This window comes from Sitophilus oryzae, unplaced genomic scaffold (genome assembly GCF_002938485.1).
Source record: "Sitophilus oryzae breed Bouriz unplaced genomic scaffold, Soryzae_2.0 scaffold_179_pilon_pilon, whole genome shotgun sequence".
In the NCBI taxonomy this organism is placed as follows: domain Eukaryota; kingdom Metazoa; phylum Arthropoda; class Insecta; order Coleoptera; family Curculionidae; genus Sitophilus; species Sitophilus oryzae.
In genome coordinates this window covers 11,033,012-11,050,975 of record NW_022146501.1, presented here as the reverse complement: position 1 = coordinate 11,050,975, position 17,964 = coordinate 11,033,012, and the positions used below count along the sequence as shown (strand labels likewise).

The 17,964-nt window shown below is 32.9% G+C and overlaps 1 protein-coding gene across 1 annotated transcript in view; it reads left to right on the top strand.

The window, feature by feature from the left end:
• Nucleotides 1–17,964, top strand: part of LOC115882866 — a 62,758-nt gene that overhangs the window by 35,418 nt on the left and 9,376 nt on the right. Inside the window, 2 exon segments of the mRNA XM_030901113.1 lie at nucleotides 9,902–10,084; nucleotides 13,622–13,777. Of these exon segments, the coding sequence (XP_030756973.1) occupies nucleotides 9,902–10,084; nucleotides 13,622–13,777 (339 nt within the window).

Below are 17,964 nucleotides of genomic sequence, written 5' to 3'. Positions count from 1 at the left end.
AATCTTTTAGTGGACTATCTTCTTTATTTTATGATGAGCATTTTGTTAGTTAATACACACTTTTGTTTTAGCATTGTTAAGTGTTTATTTTTTTTTTGGTAAAATTAAATATTGCACTGTTATATACCGATACTTCCAAACCAATTTACCAGTTGTATATATACACTCACCGGCAAAAAAAAACCGGCCACTTAAAACTAGTCCCAATTCCAAAGTTGGATTTCTCGCGAACTACTCATTAGATTTTAATTATTTTTCTTTAAATTGTAAATTAATTCATTCTTAACGGATGCTACATCAGAAATGTTTATTCCGAATTTATTTTGAGCATATACAGGGCACAACAATAAGACGAAGGATTTTGCCCGAACTTTGTAACACCCTGTGTGGTGCAGCAGCTGTAGTAGATATTGCTAAATCAAATCGCATTGTAGCCTCATCTTTTGTGAGCATTTTGTTTTTTTAATCACGACATTATCTCTGTTTGTATTGGAGATACGCTGCTTTAAAACTAACGTCTCGGAAAAATGCTTCGCAGGCAAAACCGCGTTTCATCCGTGAAAAGGATTTGCTCAATATCCCAATTCACATGTAAACGCGCAAACTGAAAACGTGCTTGACGATGTTTTGGAAGTAGCTGGGGTCCTGTGGCAGGTCTCCTTGCAGACAAGCTGGTTTCTTTTAGTCTTCGTCGGATTGTTCTCTCACTGACTTGAGTTCTACGCACGGCTTGTAACAGATGTTGATTCTGAAACGCTATAATTCTACGATTTTGTAAAGTATTCAGGACGATAAAGCGGTCGTCAATTGCATTTGTCTTCCGTTTTCTTCCGGAACCCATTCGCCAGGTAATTTCCCGTTTCCATACAGCGTTTCCAAGCATCCTCATAGTTAAAAAATAAAAGGCATCCTCGTTGACTTCGGCCATCCCCAATTAAAGCCACAATACGTGCAACATCCGTCACAGATAATGGCATTTTTTAATTTGACAACCGTTATTGTCATATTGCAAATATAAATCCGTTTTCGTCTATATCGCCTTGATTTTACACATAAAATCTTCTGCCTGCGAAGCATTTTTCCGAGACGTTCGTTTTAAAACAGCGTATCTCCAATACAAACAGAGATAATGTCATGATTAAAAAAACAAAATGTTCACAAAACATGAGGCGATAATGTGATTTGATTTAGCAATAGCTACTACAGCTACTGCACATTACAGGGTGTGACAAAGTTAGGGCAAAAAACTTCGTCTTATTGTTGTGCCCTGTATATGCTCAAAATAAATTCGGAATAAACATTTCTGATGTAGCATGCGTTAATAAGGAATTAATTTGCAATTTTAAAAAAAAATCATTAAAATCTAATGAGAGGTTCGCGAGAAATCCAACTTTGAAATTGGGACTAGTTTTTAGTGGTCGTTTTATTTGCCGGTGAGTTTATTTAGCATGAGCTAAAGTTTGTTCAACGAGTTAGGGAACATTTCGACAGATGACATTCAAAAAATGACAGAAAATACAATTTACTTGCGTACTAAAATGACAGGCACAACAGTCTGGCAAATTCGGACGTATGGAATCCTTATTTACATTAGTCGATTTTCTACTACACTCAAAATTGTAAAAAAAGTTATCACTATTCAAATACGTTAAAATACAGAACAACTATCGCACCCAAGTATCAGTATTTTACAGTCGCTTTATGGAATCGCCATAATAACACAGTCAATTCTAAGTTCTGCCACCAATATTTCTCTAGATTTACTACCTCCAAACAAAACCAATTATAGAATGAATAATAAATAACATACAATAGAATAACATAAAATAGAAAAGCCCAAAAAACCCACAAGAAAGTTTCAAATCAAATTCAAATCTGTCAATTAAAACGCCAAACAGAAATGTCCAAAATGGGAGTTCATGATGCTATTCTATCTATAATGCGTGAATACAACGATAGTATTATACTTTTTTCTTAATATTTTTATTGAAATGATTATATTATATGCTCACAGCATGATGACATTAAATCCATTAAAAGTATACGCGACGAACTCGCTGGCAAAAGCTCGTAATCAATAATAATGATAAATGGCCAATATAACTTGTAGTATTTGATTAGTCTCACTGCTTTGTTGATGTGGCAGTGATTGTTGAGTTTTGGATGTCTATATTTGATATATCTATTATAGGTAGAGAAGTTTCCATTAGATATACAGATATGTCCAAAACTATTACATATGAATGTTTGGTAAAATTAAAAGACGTTAAATAATTATAAATGGAAATATTAATGAATAAAATTAGTTATGGCTTATTCAGGGGCGTTGAATTTTTAAGTTAGGGAAGCAATTTTTAGAAACTTACCTATTTGTAATGTAATTCGATCACTTTTTGCAAATTCGTAAATTACGTCATCATAAAAACGTGGATGCTCAGACATGTTTTGGGGAAGTTTACTTTCGATGGACAATAGCGATATATTTGCAAAAGTTTCTCCTGACCCTTTGAATTTGTCACGAAATTTTTATATGTTTAAGTGTTAAAAAATTGCGTTCTACTGATGAACTTGTGGCAGGTATTGTCAATACATACTGACAAATCCCATGGTAAAAAGTGGGACCCCGTTCCCGTAGCGCAACTCAGAATAACAATTTTGAAACCAATTAGCAGGACCATGGCAGGACGTACGTCTTTATTGCTATCTTTCTTTATTATGTGTGCTTTATATGAAAAAGAAAGAGATAGGTATAAAACGTATCGTAAGATATTATCGCACATTCTGGCTGGCCGAAAATTTAAATTAGCCATTATTAGTAGTATCGTATTCTTTGATTTTGAAACAGAAAATTTTGACTTAAACTAATTTATCCCCTATACCACGTAAAGGGAACGTAGTTTAAGTGAAAATTTGCAGTTTTTTTCATAACGAAAGTATACTACTATTATAAGGGAAATTATAAAAAAAAGCAAACATTGCACTGTTTTATAAACATATTTATTTATACATAAAAATAAATAAACTTTTTATAATATAATAACAAAAAATAACAGTGTTTATTCCACCCACCTACCAATTTTAAATGCAGAAGAACTGACTGTTGCAGGAAACGATCGGCCAATTTTTTTAAAGGGCATTAAAAATCTCATTTTCGAAAAAACTGCCTAATTGCAATAACAATGTGAATATCCAAGCAAAGAAGACTTTACGAGAATCATGACCCTGACCCATTTTCAAGTCCAGTTTTAATCCTAAAACAAAAGTAAAATAGGTATATTAATAAAGTTTCTGGTTACTATAAATCAGCTATAAACTACCTACCCAAAACATGAGAAAAATTAATTATATTAATTTGTTATGTTAAGAGAGGTTCGAAATATTTTTGACACTACTACTTCTACTTTTTTCTTAATAAGATGATAAATATAACTACTTACTTTTATTTTACTGGGTGTCTTTAACATATCTATCAGAGAAAGGAGGTACCATTGCATGAGAAAATAGATGATACTGGCTCCTGCAGCAAATAAAATAACAAATAGTATAACCTAAAATTATAAGTAACAAAATATAAATACCTATATGGAACAAAGGAATTCGTTCCCTATCCATATTCATAAGTCAATAAAATGGATAGTTTAGAAAAAAAGGTAAATCACCAAAAGAAAAATTAACAAACATGACGAATTGTCATGATGTTGTCATCTTGGTTGTCATGATGACGAAAACGAAAGGCGATTGTTCTAATTTATATTTAGAAATTACGTTTTATATGGCTGCTTCTTTCTCGCTTGTTATATTAGAATGAGATAGTGGACCCAATAAACGCAATGCGCAGATCAACATAAAAGAACGAAATTTTGCGTTCTGAGTTGCGGTACGGGAACGTTGTCCCTCTTTTTGCCATTTAATTTGCCAGTCTCTTTTTATTTGTTTGTCTATGGTTAGATTAAATTTGTCAAAAAAGTGTCAAAACGTCCGTTAGCTTACGATTTTTCTCTGTTGACGGGCTGGAGTAAAAAATTTCGGATGAAAAGTGGCGCGAAAATGCTATGACCAATCAGAGTTCCGTCGGACCATCGCATCAACGGATAACGGACACATTAAAATCAAGCGTTATTCATATATCAGTACGGTTCTATGTCGACTTAGTTCTCTGAAAATCGACCGCTGGCGGAATTAGTAAGTAATCCTCATTTTTTCTCCGTTTGCTGCGTGTGACTGTGGTATAGACGTTGCACAATATAAAAGAAACAGTTTTCTAAATACCTCGTCGTCCTCTCTAACAGATGAACCGTTTTTACGACTGCTAATGGCGCATCGGTCGGTAATTAAAAGCCATAAGCACCGCCAGATGCCGTTACTGTACAGGGCGATGCAGCGAATACCCGCACGTACCGAAAAGACCTGTAGGAAAAAGGAGGGAAAAAACTGTTTTTCCTAACTCTTCGTTATTCTACATACTCGCAGCAAATACAGAAATGGGCGATGTCGATTTAGAGGAAATGAAAAAACGAGAAGAGATACAGTGTTGTGGAATGAAAATTTTATTTTTTTTTGGTATTATGTCGCTGAAGTTGTTTACAGTGACAGATAATTATGAGATAATTAAAATCGACATTCTAATATTAGACTTATAAAGGTGCGTATTCACTATCCGAACGAACGAACGAATGTTCATTCGTTCGTTCGGTAGTAGTATGGACGGAACCGGATTTTAGAACCAAACGAAAACGCCTATGATGTACCGACTCGAAATGGATGGCCGAGCGAACGAACAAACGAACGACCGCATGCGTTCGGTCCACCGACCGTTTAAATATACCGAATTCCATTCGTTCGCTCGCTCGTTCGTTCGTTCGTTCGGATAATGAATACGCACCTTAAAGTACTTGTTATACACTCAGATGCAAAAAATACGCAACCGAAAATATTTTCGTTAAGTTTAAAGTGTTATATTTTTCTTACTTTTAGCTCTATTTTTATGAATTTTTTAGCAAACTGTATATAAATCTATCACTTGGTTTATTTCATAAACTCAGTTTTTTATAAACTTTAGTATTTGGCTTATTATAAAAGGTTAATTGAAGGGTTGTTTATTACCAAAACTTTAAAACACCCTGTGCAATAATTTCGTGGGCAAATTTTTCAAAAACATTAATTTTTGGTCGGAACCATGTCTCCGGAGCATTTTATTTTTTTGATTCATGTCTCAACACACGCCTAGTAGTTCAGTCATTGGGGATAAAAAAAGGGGCCTGCTTGGAAAAAAGTCCGGAGGTTTGGAAACTTTGCAGGTTTATAGGTTTTGGGGTCCCTAACTAAAATCCATAAAATGCACGTTTCCAGACTTGCCGCCGACGCCGCCATCTTGGCAAGCCCAGAATCGGTATTTTGTAAATATCTCGAAAACTATGCGTTTTTCACAAAAATTTGAAGAGAGCAATAGTAAAGAGAATAAAATTTCCTATAAAAAAGGTTTTATGAAAATTTTCGCTAAAGTCAACCGTTTTGGCACAAAATCCCTGGAAATTTTACAATTTTGCGTAAAGTATGATATACATATTATACATAGTCGATTTTCCGAAATCAAATGTCGATTAGTGTTCACTAAAACTATTTCTATCTATCGCCCATTAAACTATCGCCCATTAATTTATGAATAATTAATTGTCGTGCTGGACAGCATTCATTGCGAACTTACCACCAGGTTCAGCATTGGTCTGGTTGTACCAAAAATGCCGAAGAATGGGATTGGAGAAAACAAAAACAGGCATTACTCCAGTCACAACGTTGAAAGATCCAGCTCCAAAATCCCTATTGGCATTTTTATCCTGTAAATGCAAAACCAACAACTATGGTAAAGCCTGCGGATACAGAAAAGCAGGATTACAATGTTCAATGATTTGTGCATACTGCAATCGGAAATCCTGTGATAACGTCACTGAAGTGTCACTCGACGAATCCGATGAAGAGGAGTTGGACTTGCCTGTAGATATCCCTCTGGCGGCTGAGGATGAAGAGTTGGACGTATTGAGAGACCACCCTGATGAGCCCAGCACAGCAGACACGATCGACTTTGACATCAATGAGCCAGATTCCGTCGGGCTTGTGCAGATAAGTTAAAGTTTTTAATTTATCTAGTGGAGTAGGCCTCCGTTAAATGAAAATTAACGTATAAAAACGTTAAAATAAACGCGCCAGGTACTTTACCTCTTGGATGGTGTGGAAACAAGTACACATTTTCAATAATTAAAATTAATTATTCATAAATTAATGAGCGAATTAATGATACGCCACTGTTTTATGATAAAATTGAAGAAACTAAACTAAAACTAGTTTTAGTGAACCCTAATCGACATTTGATTTCGGAAAATCGACTATACATAATATATCATATTTTACGCAAAATTGTAAAATTTAAAGGGATTTTGTGCCTAAACGGTTGACTTTAGCGAAAATTTTTATAAAACCGTTTTTATAGGAAATTTTATTCTCTTTAATTCTCTTTCTTCAATTTTTTTGCGAAAAACGCATATTTTTCGAGATATTCACAAAATACCGATTTTGGGCGCCATCTTGGCGAGATGGCGGCGCCGGCGGCAAGTCTAGAAATGTGCATTTTATGCAAAACTTTTTTCCGGACTTTTTTCCAAGCAAAAATCCCCAGTAACTGAACTATAGGTTAATTTTTAAGAGCGGAATGAACTTTCAACCAACAATTTGCAACTTTTTCAACTATCATTACTTTATGATGTTATTTTTTAATAGTTATTTAATCACGAGGTGGCTTTGGTAACTATTGTCGTACTGTTATATCGATACTGATTAGAACTCTAGATTAAAATTTAGAAAATGTTAAGAAGTAACGATACAGGCTTGGTTTTAATAAATATTAGTAATACTAACAGAACTATTAATTCTAAAAAAAATAACTAAAATTATATTGGTATACCGGGTGCGTCTCACTACTAACGAAAGTGGCTCATCCCTATATTTTTTTTATTTTTTTGCAGATAAAAAACGAGATTTTGTATGTTGTTAGTATATGACATATATTAGGATTGATTGATATATTCAATTGTTTTTGGTCGCTTTCTGTTTCACCGGAAATGACTACAACTTTTGATTTTTAAATGGCACCCTCGGTATATTTTTACTTTATTCGATAGAAAATAACACTGTGAATAGAATGACATATTACATGTTAACTTTTGACATTTTCGCTTAAAAACAAATCGTACTTTCAATTTGAATCTGTGTTAAAAACTGTAATTTTTAATCAAGGTGCATTGGAAAAATAGTTTTGATTGTTTAATGTTTTTCGTGTCTTGTCCTCGCAGGTTAAAAGCTGCCCAAATCATATTTTTAATCACATCTCATTTTTTCAAATGGAACAAGGGTGGCTCATTAGCATATTTGGAAAAAGCATTTTTTACGAATAATTTGGTACCCCACACTTGGCGTTTTCAGTCAAATTGTCGTTATGAATCGCATGTTACAATTTCAAATAAATCATATGCGAAAATGTCAGGAGTTGACATATGATATATGTCATTCAATCCAGTGTGTCTTTTTCTTTCGTAAAGTAAAAATATACTGAGATTGCCATTTAAAAATCAAAAGTTGTAGTAAAAAACCAAAAACAATTGAAAAAATAAAAAATGTTATAGGGGTGAGCCACTTTTGAGACGCACCCGGTATAGGTGACTATAAAAATGACATTAGCGTGTAATAATTAAAAGCAATAAATTTTAGCAAAAGAGGTGTTTAGTATTCTAATAAAATAATATATTTTAATTTGCGCTTTAGATAAAGTATTAATTTTTGCGACGTGATTAACAATAGAAAAAATTGGCGCCGGGAGGCACGTATAGCCCCCCATACTAAAATATGTTAATATCTATATGTGTTTTTTTGATATGTTATTACAAATTTTGTTGCAAATATTATTCCTAATCTTAATTTGAAAACCGCGTTTCGCTAGCTACTGTAATTTTGGAGTTACGATTTTTTAAAATTTTTACCCCCTCCTATACCCCCTTACCAACCCCCCACCCCCACCAAAAACTAATAACCAGATTCTCGGGTGCCACAGTATTTTTTTGCGAAATTTGGTTAAAATCGGTTTAGCGGTTTTTGAGTTATCGTGTTACAGACGGACAGACGGACAGACGGACAGACGGACAGACGGACAGACACCACGAAAATATTTTGTATTTAGGTCATTTATGACCCAAATAACTCATTTTGAGTGAAATTAAAAAAACTTTTTTTTTGCCGAACTAAAATATGTTAATATCTCGAAAATTACGACTTTGACTGATTTTGATGTTATTACAAATTTTGTTGCAAATATTATTCCTAATCTTAATTTGAAAACCGCGTTTCGCTAGCTACTGTAATTTTGGAGTTACGATTTTTTAAAATTTTTAACCCCCTCCTATACCCCCTTACCAACCCCCCCCCACCAAAAACTAATAGCCAGATTCTCGGGTGCCACAGTATTTTTTTGCCAAATTTGGTTAAAATCGGTTTAGCGGTTTTTGAGTTATCGTGTTACAGACGGACAGACGGACAGACGGACAGACGGACAGACGGACAGACGGACAGACGGACAGACGGACAGACGGACAGACGGACAGACGGACAGACGGACAGACAGACACCACGAAAATATTTTGTATTTAGGTCATTTATGACCCAAATAACTCATTTTGAGTGAAATTAAAAAAAACTTTTTTTTGCCGATCTAAAATGTGTTAATATCTCGAAAATTGCGACTTTGACTGATTTTGATGTTATTACAAATTTTGTTGCAAATATTATTCCTAATCTTAATTTGAAAATCGCGTTTCGCTAGCTACTGTAATTTTGGAGTTACGATTTTTTAAAATTTTTAACCCCCTCCTATACCCCCTTACCAACCCCCACCCCCACCAAAACTAATAGCCAGATTCTCGGGTGCCACAGTATTTTTGTGCCAAATTTTGTTAAAATCGGTTCAGCGGTTTTTGAGTTATCGTGTTACAGACGGACAGACGGACAGACGGACAGACGGACAGACGGACAGACGGACAGACGGACAGACGGACAGACGGACAGACGGACAGACAGACAGACACCACGAAAATATTTTGTATTTAGGTCATTTATGACCCAAATAACTCATTTTGAGTGAAATGAAAAAAACTTTTTTTTTGCTGATCCTAAAAAGTCATTTTAACGCCTAGGCATAAAAGTAAAGCACTTTTACGCCTAAGCATAAAAGTACGAAAATATATTATTAAATTGACATTAAGTGTCAAATTCAATGAGCGTAACTATAGTTTCTCGATATATAATTACTTACAAGGTATTACTTTTAAATATTTTTATATTATTTGCACTGTTTGGAAGTGTTTAAAAAATTATTTGTCACTTTTTCAAAAAATAGCATATAAAAATGACTTTTTGTGCCTCGCCTGTAATGTCGGCCAAACGCAAGCCTTGCCACATAAAGTATCATTTAAACTCCTAATAAAAAAATATACTATTTTTTGGACGAGGTCGCGATTTGTCACGTGACAAAATTGTCACAAAATTCCTAATGTCCCCAAAGTACTAAACTACCTTTTGCCACTGGTCTGCGATCGTTCATTTCAAAATCGTCCCCATTTTTTTTGGTCATATGGTACCTACTGTTATTTGTTCTTCTCAAAACTTTTTGGTTTTGTTAGAGACTTGTATCTTATTATTTAATAATACATAGATATAGACTTCGGAAGAATGAAAAATTATTAAGAATATTCTGAGAAAAAATCATTCAAATAATTCATTACCATAATGCTAATTTGCTTCTGAAAAGTAATGTAACAAGTAAAAAGATTTTTTGACATGATGTGATTTTGTATTTTTTCAGGATATGCTTATAATGAGCCAATTCCCACATGGACCTAGAACTTTGAAATATCCACCGGAAGATTTATCTAATGGTGAAAAACCAACGAAGGAGACTGCCAGTAAATCCAAAGAGATTGTCGATAGTAAATCCAACGATACGAATAGTACCAAATCTTCTTCAAACAATACGGGATTACCACTGGTAAGTGATATATAGGGTGCATCTCAAAAATGACTCACCCCAATAACTTTTATATTTTTTAAGATAAAAAAAACGAGATTTGGTATGTTAGTATATGACATTAATTAGGCTTGATTGACGTATTTAGTTGTTTTCTGTCACTTTCTGTTTCACCGAGATTTTACCATATTTTCTTACTTAATTCCATAGAAAATGACACTTTGAATAGAATTACCTATCATATGTCAACTTTCGACATTTTCTCATATGGGTTATTTGAATATGCTTTTTCCAAATATGCTAATGAGATACTCTCGTTCCATTTGATAAAAAATTGAAATATGTTTAAAAATACGATTTGGGCATCTTTTAAGCGGCCAGGACAAGACACGAAAAACATTAGATAACTATTTTTCCAAGGCTCCCTGATTAAAATTTTTTAATTATTTTTTTGAAACTATATTTAAATGTTTTTAACACAGCCATGGCACTCTAGTTTGAAATTTTAAATACAATTTTTTAAAGCGAATATGTCAAAAGTTGACATATGATATGTCATTCTATTCAGAGTGTCATTTTCTATCGAATAAAGTAAAAAATACCGATGGTGCCGTTTAAAAATCAAAAGTTGTAGTCATTTCCGCTGAAAGAGATAGTGACCAAAAACAATTTAAATCGTCATTAAATGTCGTTTTTGGTATCTGAAAAATATAAAAGTTATAGGGGTGAGTCACTTTTGAGACGCACCCGGTATATTAAAAAAAAATATTGGGCGCGTTCAGGGAACACAGCCGCTGACGTTCAGCGTAGAATTTCGCTATTCCCTAAACGGCACAAAGCAGCAGAAAGAACAAGAAAGAGTATCTGTCTCATGCGCTCTCTGTCTACTATAAAAATTTGAGAGAAATATGAAAAAAAAATTATTACTGGCTGATCATTTAATAAATGAAAATATATTATTTGACAATACAGTATAAACATTAAATTTCTAAGAAATAACAGTTTATAAATAATTTTACCAATACACCTAAACAACTTAAAATAACAGGAACTGGCACCTTTTACGCATTTTTTTTGATGGTATGGTACAAATGAAAATACTGAAGCTGTATACCCTACAATAAAAAAAACGACGTCAGGGGTGGAATGTGGAGGTAAAGATTGCTGTTATTTTATAAGTAAACTTATACAGGGTTGTTCACCAAATACGACACGGAGTATTGTAGCTAAACGATTAGATTTTTACAAATTGTAAGTTTTGCCTTCGAAGGGACTATTAGAGCTTACAATTTGAAAATATTTTACAAGGTTACAGTGTGTCCCAATAAATCAAAAATATCAAAGTTTTTTTTTAAATGGAACATTCTGTATATTATTACATTTTTAGTTTCTACGATTAAAACAAACTGTAAGTTTGATTAAGGTTTATTACACTTAAACCTTACCGTTTTTAAATATTTTCACATTTTGTGAATTTGCAGTAAAAAATTTTATGCGGCTTCATATTCATCTAAATAAATTTGGATTTGAATCAGAAATCAATATAATAATAAGTTATAAAAATGAATGTCTCTGTTGTTACAAATAAGCATTTGTCAAAAAATGAAATATCATTTTTAAGGTGTTACTTTTTACCACACTGTCTAATACACATAAAAAATTCAGCTTTTTATTTAGTATTTGGAGCAATTATTATTAATCAACGCAAACAGTCAATTAATGTAGTTTGAATACTGGAATCATATTAATTGGTCCTCTTTAACAAATAATATTTAAACAATTTTTTTTATTTTTTAATGAAATAAACAAACTATATCGACAATATTAGTATATGTACTCTTTAAAAATTTGGTAAATCTTTAAAAATAATCTAAAATGTCAGTATTCCATGGGTATATTGATAAATGAATTTAAAATTACTTATTAAGAAAATTCATTTTCTACGGAAACTTGAAGCGATAGGTAAAAAATGGTATAATACAATTTGATAGACAATTAAATTGTGCATCTGATTCTCATAAAATATATAGGGTGTTCCATTTAAATTAAACAAGTTATTGCCGTTTAAAGCTAGTAATTATTTAAAATAAAATTTTAGACACTCTGTATAAGGTAGTATAATTTTTATTATTGCAACGCAATAACTGATCGATAAATACATTTCAGTAAATATTTAGTATTAAAAACTTTGATTCCCTTGGAGAAATGAAGCCTTAAAATTTTGACTGTAATTTCACAAAATTGAAAATATTTCAAAAACGGTAAGGTTTAAGTATAATAAACCTTTATCAAATTTACCTTTATTTTAATCGTAGAAACTAAAAATGTAATAATAGACAGGGTGTTCTATTTAAAAAAATACAACTTTGATATTTTTTATTTATTTGGGACACTCTGTATCTTGTAAAAATATTTTTAAATTGTAGCTCTAATAGTCCTTCAACGAACCCAAAACTTACAATTTGTAAAAATCTAATCGTTTAGCTACTATACTCCGTGTCGTATGTGGTGAACAACCCTGTATAGGGAATATTATCGATCGTCATTTCTAAGCCAATTGGGGGCATTTTTTTTTCGATCAGACGGTATAATTACAATCAAAAGTTATTTATCCTGATTTAGATTTTTTCAGAGTAGTATTTTTTAATTTCATTGTATTTAAAAAACTCGACTTGAGATGGAAATCAAGTTGAATTTTCTTTATTTCTTTAACTTCTTCGATCTCTATTTACAATTATTGTCTTTTTCGAACGTTTTAGATTAACCTACTGCTCTGTAACTTTTTTGACAACAAATATCTCCTATTTTTTAAGGATTCGATTAACTACGATTAACTATAAACTTAAAAAACAACGAACCATAAAAAGTAAACAATAAACTGAGAAAATTAAAGTTATTTTACATTAATTGACCACAGATAAGGAAATAGATTAAGGCTGACTTGTCTCAGCCTAAATAATTACCGCTGAGAATTTTGCACAGCGGCTGACTGTTGCTGTTCGTCAGAATAGACCGTTTAGGGAAATCGCTTACTCAGCCACTCAGCCGCTGACCGTCCCTGAACGCGCCCATTGTTTTGCGTAATAAGAGTAATTTTTGTATATGATCGAAAAAAGGCGTCAGCGATGGCTATGAAATGAAGATTGCCGTCATTTTATATGTACATTTATGTGGGAAATGTCATCGATCGTCATTTCTCAGCCAACTGGACGCCGTTTTTTTCGATCATACGGTACTTATCCTATAACTCTGGGGAAAAAGTAAGTCGGCCAACCAATAATCGCTTGAAATTATTTTCAAGTTAATGTGTCCGTTATAAAGTTAAAAATGTCCTGTTAAAGGTTCATCTGTTGTGACCAATAAGAAAATTGGATTTTTCTCAAAAATATGCATATGAAGAAGTATTTTGAATGTTGCTATTGGAATCGCTGAAAAATTTGTAGCTCTGCAACTTGCTGTAACAGTTTGACAAGTCTTGAGAACTTTTCTAATATATTTTTGCTAGAGGCACGTTCTACGTATAAGTAATTTAATGCTTATTTTTTTTCTAATTTTCAGTCATTGAAAAGCACTAGGAAACGCAGATCGATGATTATTTCTGACAGAAAGGTCAGGAGTGCTGACGTAGGCGTGAGCGGAATTTACGAAGTTATCTCTGAGGCGGATCTGGCCTTTAGTCCAGATAGCAGGCCAGAATCTGTTACAGTTTTCCAGGTAAGACATTTAGAAGTAATATAATTTATCATAAATTAATATTAAATGTACATATAGGGTGTCTTATAACTAATATAAACAGCCTCTACATTATGCGGAGAGGAACTTTATCGCATTTTGGTTTATTTCCAGTTGTCTTGATCCGCTTCGATTTACCTCGGCCTACTTTCGATTCTTAAAACCGCCTGAAAACTACTCGTGAGGAGGGCGTGGGGGGATTTTTTGGCATTTCCTGTTGCCTCGTTCAATTTTGTTTCGTTTTGAGCTATTTCTAAAACGTGGCGGTATCTGTACCCGAGGCAAAGGACTTTTTTTTTCATAAATCTCAGTGAAATAAGTAAAGCTAGACGTTTCTAAAATAACTGTTGTTACGATGATATTTTGTTAATTACATCTCGTTTTATATTGATATATATTCCACAAGATTAATATTTTAACACGCTTTTAATAATATGTAGAGTAGATATTTAAGAACAAAACTTTTTACTCTTATTACTATAAATATAAATAAATATTACTCTTATTAATATAAAAGTAGTATTGCTTGATGAGGAATACTGACATCATCAATATATAGAGCTGATTGGGAAAATCATTACATTAAAAATTATTTATACAATAAAAGATACTTTTATATATAATAATAACATGGTTTGATATAAAATAATTAGATGATTTTTTAAATACACACACCGGAAAAATCTAGGGATATAATTTTATTAAAGTTAAAAATAAACGTTTTGAATAAACAACCACATATTTGTAGGCCGATTCTTTCTACTTCGATTGAAACGAAGTAGTCACACTAGTTATTTCTAAATTTGGGATATTTGCAGTGTTTTGTGCATTTTTTGTCAAATGAATAAAAAGCACCTAGCATCAATTGTTCGAATTTAACCTGTACTGGCTATGTTTTTATGATAACTGGCCAGAATTCATTCAAATAACTCTGTTTGGTATTAAACGACATTATGGAGCGTAGACATCTTAACAGAGACGAAATGCTGAGGGCCATGGTTATGCTTGAAGCTGGAATGCGCCAAATCGACGTAGCTAGAGCATTAAATACAACGCAGAGTGTAATATCGCGATTAAGTGCACGTGAAAGTGGTGATGTTGCTGAAAGGCACACAAGGCGACATCGCATTACTACCCCTCAGCAAGATCATTTTTTACAATTAAATGCTCGACGCCGACCGACTCTTACAGCACCAGAGCTTAATTTAATTCTCCAGGAAACACATAATGTAACCGTTAGTCCTGACACTGTTCGCAATAGATTAAGAGAGGTCAACTTAAGAAGCAGACGCCCCTGGAGAGCTCAACCCTTGACGAGAGGAAATCGAGAGGTACGTATTTGTGGGCTCAAGATCATGTTCAGTGGTCGAATGAACAATGGGCCAATGTTCTCTTCACGGATGAGTCACGCTTTGGAATTCATCCGGATTCGAGAAGGCTTAGGGTATGGAGAGAACCGGGAAATCTTATTCGGTTGGATCATGTTCAGGAAGTACAACCTTATCAAGGTGGAACAGTTATGGTCTGGGGAGGAGTCCAGTTAGGCCGAAAAACCGATCTCGTTTTTCTTGAAAGGTTTCTAACAGGAACCACATATCGTGATTTAATTCTAGAGCCTGTCGTGTTACCATATGCCAATGATTTTGGGAGAAACTTCATTCTCATGCATGACAATGCACGGCCTCATACAGCCAGAGTGGTAAATGTGTTTATCAATGCTCATCAATTAAACATCTTACCCTGGCCGGCACAATCTCCTGACCTCAACCCCATCGAGCACGTATGGGACGCGGTCCAAAGAAGAATTTTGAGAATGGGTATGCCTCGTGAAACTCGTAGGGATCTGGTTCGGGCCGTGAATGCAGCGTGGCAGGCTGTACTTCAAGAAGAGATCGACAACCTGATCAGGAGCATGGAGAGACGATGTAAGGCTGTAATGAACAGTAGAGGAGGCCATACTCTTTATTAAGTAAAAATGGTTTTATCTTTTTTTTTATTCACAGTTTAGAATTAAAAAAAATGTGTGTATTTTTTTGAGTTCAATAAAAATCAAGGTAAATTTGAGAAATTCGGTAAATTTCGCATTTTTATTTCCAATACGTCCTGTAAACTATTTGTTTATTTTAATTTTATTATATCAGAAATGCAAATAATAAAATTACCGACACTGGCTGGATAAAATTGTAATAGCCCTAGACTTTTACGGTGTGTGTAGTTTAACACCGTGGATTATAACCTATAAAAGGATCCGCCAGAACAGTTAGTCACTGCGTATTGCCATGCAGTTTTACGATTTTAAAATTTGGAAATATATATTTTTACTATATTATAATTAGTAATGTTAGACAATGATTAAAACTAAATATTCTTGTGTAACCTTAGAGGAATAGCCTATTTAATCTACCATTGGTAACTGTTTTTTAAATGCACTGTTTTTTTATTTTTCATATCAATTTAATATAGTGGTATTACATTACTCTCCATTACAAATTAATGATATTTATTCATACTCTATGATTACTTATTTTTCTGAAGTCACCACCTAACAACCAATCACGGCGCGTCCTGAACTATTTCAGGAAACGTGGGAACTAATTTTTATAACACGGGCTTTTATTTCAATTTAAAGTATTTCCAGAAATGTTTTGCGAAATGTTTTACGAAATATTTCGTAAAATATTTCGGGGATAGTATAGAGGCTGTTATAAATATTTTTATCTACAACCGTTTAGTTATAACGTTTTTACATCCAAACCAAACTATTAAGTTTTTTACTTGATAAGGAAATTTACGTTTTATGTGGAAGCGATTTAGGATTATTTTTACTTACAGCTCATTAAGTTTTAAATTATTTTATAATAATTTATTCGCATAGATTGGCCATTAAATTTTCTATCTGGAAATGTTATTATCTATTACGAGTGTGTTTTGGTATAATATTCACACCATCATAAAACTAAATTTTCCACACATTAAAAAATCATCAAAATGAAAAAGTCGTAAATTATTTATGTCTTCTGCCTGGAAACGCATACTGTTTAATAGTGTTGTTCAAAACTAATCACACTAAAGAAAGATATTGTTATAAACAGAGAAATATAAATGTTCGTTTTTCTGAGTGTTTCAGATGAAACGCAATTAAATTAATAGTTACGTTTCAAATGAAAACAATTTATATTCATAATGTTTTATTATAATGTATTTTTTTTTCAAACGTCACAAAAGTATTAATTTTTGCGACGTAATTGACAATATAAAAAAGTCATTTTAATGCCTAGGCATAAAAGTAAAGCACTTTTACGCCTAAGCATAAAAGTACGAAAATATATTATTAAACTGACATAAAGTGGCAAATTCAACGAGCGTAACCATAGTTCCTCGATATATAATTACATGCAAGGTATGATTTGGAACGTTTGAAATTGTTTATAAACTTATTTGTGCCGTTTGAAAAACAATAGCATGTTCTATTCGGAGTAAAAATGACTTCTTGTGCCTCGGCTGTATGTCAGGGTGCAGCCACACTATCCTAAAAACGGCGTATCGGCATAACGGCGTAATGACCTTGAATAGATTTCCAGTAATTCTATTGGCTGAAACATTCATCTGTCAGAAATTTTATCTGTCAAATTCATCTGTCAAAAATTTCAGCCAATAGAATTACTGGAAATCGATTTAAGGTCGTTACGCCGTTACGCCGATACGCCGTTTTTAGGATAGTGTGGCTGCACCCTCAAACGTACAGCCTAGCCACGAAAAGTGTAATTTTTACTCCTAATAAAAAAAATAAAACTAAAAAAAAATTAAAGAAATACTACTATATCTCCAAATTATACAGGGTGGTCCGAACTGTATTCCGGAAATTTCGGTAGCATATTCTGCAGATAAAAATAATTAAAAAAGTTCGTATAAATATATGTCCTAAAATGCTTAGTTTCGGAGTTATAATAGGGTGTAGAAGTTTCAATTTTGTTTCGATTTTTTCCAAATAATTTCTGAAGTAACGTCAATATTTGGATGAAAATTGATGTCTAGGAGTTTTTTGACATGAGAACTTTTATTTTAATGTCAATATGACTTCTACTTGTAGAGAGCGCCACCTACATATTTTTAACTGGTTTGAAAAGTAATAACTTTTCGTCCATACTTGTATAAAACTACTTAGTAAA